The following is a 5,591-nucleotide window of genomic DNA, read 5'->3' as shown; positions in this document are numbered from 1 at the left end:
TGTGTGTGTGTGTGTGATTTCGTCTGCTCACCCCAAGAAACCCTTTGGTGTGCTGCTCTTGTGCTTCACGTTGCTCTCCGATACATCACTCACCTCACCCGCTCTCTCTTTCTCTCTTCCCGTATGTGTATGTATTACAGCACGCAAGCACGGATCTCATTCCACAAACGCACACAAAGAGCAGCGGCACTAGAGCTTCAAAGCCCGCACCGACACTTCGGTACCAGTATTCCATTTCGTGACTTCTACCTGGAAACAACACCCTCACCGCAGCAGGCAGAAAGAACCAATAAAATAAACGTAAAACTCACACACACGCAGGAACAAGAGACAATGCGTTCGTCTGACCCAACGGCCGTCTCAGTTGATGACTCTTCTGCTTCCAACAGAGAGCCACGCTACTTTGTTGGTGGCATTCACCGCCACATCACACAGCAGGACCTTGAGCGGTACTTCTCTGGCTTTGGCGACTTGGCATCGATCACGTTGAAGCGCGACGCTGCGGGCAACTCGCGTGGCTACGGCTGGGTGCTGTATCGGAGCGCACCGCCGGGTCTGATACGACAAGAGGCACATGTCCTTAAGGGGGCTGTGCTAACAGTCGAGCAGGCACGCAGTCGTGGCACCGCCGATGCCCCCCGTTCCGACAGGCGCGCTACCAACAATGGCAGCGGTGGCAACTTGCGCCGCCGCCGCCGCTCACGGTCCCGTTCTCGTTCCCGGTCATCTTCGTCTTCACCCTCCTCCTCTTCGCTCGCCTCGCGGGGCAACTACCGTCGCCGCTTTTCTCCACCACCATACGATCGCTCCAAGGGTAATGCTTCGCTGCCTTCGATTGCGGTGGGGAGCTCTCGACTTCCACCACTTTCCGCGCAGTTATATCCTTCGCTGCCCCCCGCACAAGTGCAGACGCCCACACCAAACAACAACGCGTTGGTCTCCAACACTGGCCGCGATCCGTCTACATCCATGAGCGAGACCTATGTCTGCATTCCACTGACCTTGTGCCCTCCCGAGTTTCTCAATGACCCTCGTACGCTCTGCGCCAGATTGGACCAAAGTCGTCTCAACAGCCTTAACATTGTGCCCCAGCCACTCATCTCCACGGCTGCGCAAGTGACATTGCCGCCGCCGCCGCCTCCAGTACAGCAGCATGGGCAGTTGAGCTCACTGGGTACCAGAAGCTCAGGCAACAACGTCGGTCCACCGCCACCCGGGCCACCACCGTCACTGCATAGTGGTTTGCAGCGTGGCCCGCTGCATTAGGCTTCCAGTAATCCCTCTGGCTTTTGTTTCGCTTTTCTGTCTCCGCGATTTCACCGTGGCTCCGCGTGGAGGCATGAAAGGCGCAAGGCTGAGGCGGCGGAATAGCGGAATGACAGGCCCTGTGCTGCGCTTCCTGTCCCTCTGCCTGTTTGCTGCTGGCGTGGTACAGGTTCCTCTTGGTTCGCTGGCGCCCCGTTGTTTTCACGATACCGCCAGCCCACACCCACACATCACGCGCATATAAATACATGTTGTGGCCTCGCGGCATTGCGAGTACGGGTCGGGGACGATGTGGCCTTCCGCGCTCTGTGGCACATTGAGCGCGTGAATCAAAAGGCACCCCTGTTGGAGAGAGGGTGCTGAGAGGAAGGGAACAGCGGGTGTGCTCACGCTTTAGGTGTTGATTATTTCTTCGGATTTGCCTAGCAAGTGTCTGTTGCCGTACACCTTCTTTTCTCTTCGAAAAAGCGGTTTTGCGTGGGTGCGCATGAGGGCTGGTAGGGTCCGCGTGTGGGTGCGTGTATGTGTTTAGGACGCCGGTGAAGTGGGAGCCCAATGGGGATTGCTTCTGCCTTCTGTTACGGCTTTGATCATCTCCCCCCTTGGCGTTTCTGCCGTGTGTCGGGCATGCGTGCAGCCGTAGGCGTGGGTGAGAGGTTGCGGTGGTGCATCTAAAATAAGAGCGAGAAGGACGAGAATAATATCTGAAGGAGCGTGCAGGAGACACGGCGACGCATCCTTTGCGCTGCAGGCCCCCTCTTTCCCCNCACTGCTCTGCATTTCCATTCTTTCTCTTGCCCTGCTCGCTTCCCCTCGTTTGCTTGACTGTGTTAGAAGCACATCATTGTGGGATACATCAAGGCACTGTGTGGCCACAGGGAACCGACCGTCGCCGATGCCGCTTCCTTCGTCGTTTGTGCGTGGAGTGCACGATTGTGTTGCGAGGTTCCCGCTGCTGCACGATGCCCGCGCTGCGCCGCTTGCGTACGGGACGGCCGGGTTTCGGACCACTGGCAGCTTGCTTCCCGCTGTGGCGGCGCGTGTCGCTTTTGTGGTGGTGCTGCGGGTGTGGTGGGCTGTGGGCAATACTGCCGCGCCTGCTGGCTGCGCCGTTGGCTGCATGATCACTGCCTCGCACAACCCTGCCGCAGACAACGGCCTGAAGCTGGTTGACGTTGACGGCGGCATGCTGGCGGCGTCGTGGGAGGGTATCTGCACCGCTGCCGCCAACGCCGCCACCGGGGAGGAGCTTCTCAAGGCACTGGAGGATTGGGCGACGACAAACAACATTTGCCCGCCCACAGGGGAGGCAGTTGCGGTGCGCTGTCCATTCGGCGCTGCACAACTCGCCCGCGACACGCGCCCATCGGGGGTGGATATTCTCCGCGCGTTGGTGGCTTCACTGGAGGCGGCGGCTGTGCCGTTTGCCGACCACGGCACGGCCCCAACGCCGCTGCTGCACTATATGGTGCAGCGGGCCAATCGGCCGTCGACAGTGGCGGAGGTGCCAAGGCCTTCGAACTTCGGGCCAGCGCTCTACCGCCATGATGTGCTCTCAGCACTGGCAGCGCTTCTGCATGCGGTGGTGCCGCCGTCACAGGGCAAGCGAAAGCGACAGAAGGTCGTTGTGGACGCAGCCAACGGTGTGGGGACTCTTGGGATGAAGGCGTTCCTCCGTGCCGCGCAGGAGTTGCCGTCGAACCCATTGGAGGAGTTCTTTGACATTGTCCTCCTCCACGACGACGTGGACAGCGTGGATGACCTCAACCATATGTGTGGTGCTGATTTTACACAAAAGACGCGTTCGCCGTCAGCTGACATGAAACGATGGGCGGCAGTGCACAGAGAGCAGGACGAGGAGGAGGAAGTGCACTACTACACGCTTGACGGGGACGCCGATCGCGTTGTGGCCTTTCTCCATGACTCTGCTGTGGGCGACGTGTGGCATTTGCTGGACGGCGACCGCATGCTGATACTGTACGCTCTGGCGTTACGGCACTGGCTCGGAGAATGTGTGCTTCACTCGCTCGACGTGGGCGCGGTGCAGACAGCGTACGCGAACGGGGCGTCAACCGACTACCTGCAGCATCGTCTGGGGCTCCGTGTGTACACCACCGCCACAGGCGTAAAGCATCTGCACCCCATTGCCCATCAGCGTGACATTGGCGTGTACTTCGAGGCCAACGGCCATGGAACCGTCCTGTTCAATTGCGAGGCAATTGCGTCGAAGCTTTCTGCTGCTGTGGACCCCCAGGCACGCGCGGTGCTGGAGTTTCTGCCTGTGCTTCTTTCACAGGTCTGTGGTGATGGGATTGCGGATTTGTTTGCGTGCGAGTTGGTTCTCTTGGCGCTGCGGATGAGCTTCCGTGCGTGGTACCAGCTCTACACGGACCTGCCGTCGCTGCAGAGCAAGGTCGCTGTGAGCAACCCCAAGGTGGTCACCAACACGCCGGACGAGCGACGCGCCTTGTCGCCACCGGGGCTGCAGGATGCGATTGATGCGGCGGTTGCTGCTGCGAGTGCCGCACCGCATTCGGCTGCGCGGGCGTTTGTGCGGCCAAGCGGCACTGAGCCAATCGTGCGTGTTTACGCGGAGGCGAGCGACGCGGCAGCGTGCAAGAAGCTCGGCGATGTTGTGGAGGGCCTCGTGAGGCGCTATTGTGAATAGCCATTGCTTTAATGGCACGTGTGAGGAATCGGAATGGTGAGGAAGAACGATAGAGTGGACTCGGCGTGTGTAGTGGTGGGTGTTCTTCTTTTTTTCTGAATCTGGCGGTTTTCAATCTGCGCACACAGTGAGGGTTTGTGTCTCTGCTTTTTGCTCGCTCTCATGTGGGCGTTCTGTGCAGAGTTTCTCGTGCATATTATTCCATTCCTCGCTGTGATGTGTCTTTCGGTAGTATAAAGCCTATCGCTCAGGAAAAGTGTCTAAAAAGGAATTATGAAGCTCGGTCTTTCTCTTATCACCCTTGCAGTCCAAGTTCTCGTCCTCGGGCTTATGGTGTTTGCTATGCTGGTGCCAACGAACGGTATGGAAGAAACAGATTCCAAAACGGTCTACTGCATCAATTTTTGGGCATCGGGGGTCTGCACAGAGCATGCCTCTCCAATAAGCAAGCTTGAGTGCAGCGGCGTGAAAGGGGCGATGCAGGCTGGCGCGGCATTTTCAATCATATCAATGGTTCTCTCTGTTGCCGTTGTGGTCCTGCTCATCTTGAGGGGTAAGTTCTCTGGGTCGAATTGGGCGCCACGGATAGCTGCGATGCTCTGTGCCATCGCCATTCTTATTGTGTTGGTTGTGATTCTTATTGCGATGGGCCAGCACTGCACTCTCGAAGCTGAGTCCTCCGGGAATACGGTGGTCTTTGATACCCACAACGGCACTTCTCGGGGGCTCGGTTTGGGGTTTATTCTTGTGTGTATCGCTCTTGTATTGGAGATTGTCGTTGCCATACTTTCCTTCGTATTCTGATCGGAATGTGCATGCGGTGTGGGCGGCCTTTCTGTGAGAAGACTGCGGCGCCGGCACCTCCACGTGATGGCATCTCCATTGTCGTTTTATATCAACGCTTTCTAGTGAAAATGTGCCAAAATTAGTAGTGTTCCGGTAGGATGGGGATTTACCTTGTGTTCTTTGTATTGTGGGAGCCTGTGATATGAATACTCGGGCCTTAATTCTTTTTTATGTGATCCTTCTCCTCTTTTTCTTCCAGGTGGAGAGAGCGTCGCAAAGTGTAGGCTCTGAAAGCGCCCAGCCAACCCAACCCTCTTCGTCACCGCGCAGGCGGCGGGTAGCAGGCGCTTCCAGAACCCTCTTTTCGTCAGTTCCATACCAATTGATTTCCCTATATCTGACCATAAGCTTTTCTCGGGGTTTGTCATCGTTGTGACAATGAAATTTCATTTCCATGTTTTCGGTTTGTTTTCCACACCTTTCTTTTCTCCATGTACGATGGTAAGGCCGATCTTTTTTGGTCTCTCTTTCCTCCTTGTCGAGGAATGTTTCCCTTTGTTTTTATGTGTATTCCTCTAACTTTGTTTTGTTTTTTACTCCTTGCCGTCTCGCCCGGACGTTCGGTGGGTGCACGCAATGGGGCGACTAAAGAAGAGACGACGAAGACGGGGAAACTGTTGAAGTGTGGCAGAGATTTAAAAGGAAACAATGCCCAGAGAGTAATGCCATAACTTGCCAGTAATATGCGANCAGAGATTTAAAAGGAAACAATGCCCAGAGAGTAATGCCATAACTTGCCAGTAATATGCGACCATCTATGACAAGGTACTTGTGCTGTTGGCAGGGAAGGCTTGTCGGTGCCCTATTGTCT

The 5,591-nt window shown here is 56.4% G+C and overlaps 3 protein-coding genes across 3 annotated transcripts; all 3 read left to right on the top strand.

Annotated features, from left to right (window-relative positions):
- Positions 1-333: 333 nt before the first annotated feature.
- On the top strand, positions 334-1,266 carry DQ04_10431020 (putative RNA-binding protein; the record flags this gene model as incomplete). The annotated part of the gene is made up of 1 exon (XM_009316246.1): positions 334-1,266. The coding sequence occupies one exon, from the start codon at positions 334-336 to the stop codon at positions 1,264-1,266; it is 933 nt and encodes a 310-aa protein (XP_009314521.1).
- Positions 1,267-2,161: 895 nt separating this feature from the next.
- DQ04_10431010 (phosphoacetylglucosamine mutase) lies at positions 2,162-3,934 on the top strand (the record flags this gene model as incomplete). Its single annotated transcript, XM_009316245.1, has 1 exon — positions 2,162-3,934. The coding sequence occupies one exon, from the start codon at positions 2,162-2,164 to the stop codon at positions 3,932-3,934; it is 1,773 nt and encodes a 590-aa protein (XP_009314520.1).
- Positions 3,935-4,207: 273 nt separating this feature from the next.
- DQ04_10431000 (hypothetical protein) lies at positions 4,208-4,738 on the top strand (the record flags this gene model as incomplete). The annotated part of the gene is made up of 1 exon (XM_009316244.1): positions 4,208-4,738. One exon carries the CDS (start codon positions 4,208-4,210, stop codon positions 4,736-4,738), a length of 531 nt encoding a protein of 176 aa, XP_009314519.1.
- Positions 4,739-5,591: the final 853 nt, after the last annotated feature.

Source organism: Trypanosoma grayi (genome assembly GCF_000691245.1).
Source record: "Trypanosoma grayi strain ANR4 Tgr_1043_V1, whole genome shotgun sequence".
In the NCBI taxonomy this organism is placed as follows: Eukaryota; Euglenozoa; class Kinetoplastea; order Trypanosomatida; family Trypanosomatidae; genus Trypanosoma; species Trypanosoma grayi.
Note: the sequence above shows the minus strand (reverse complement) of the source record. Positions and strands in the feature narration are given on the sequence as shown.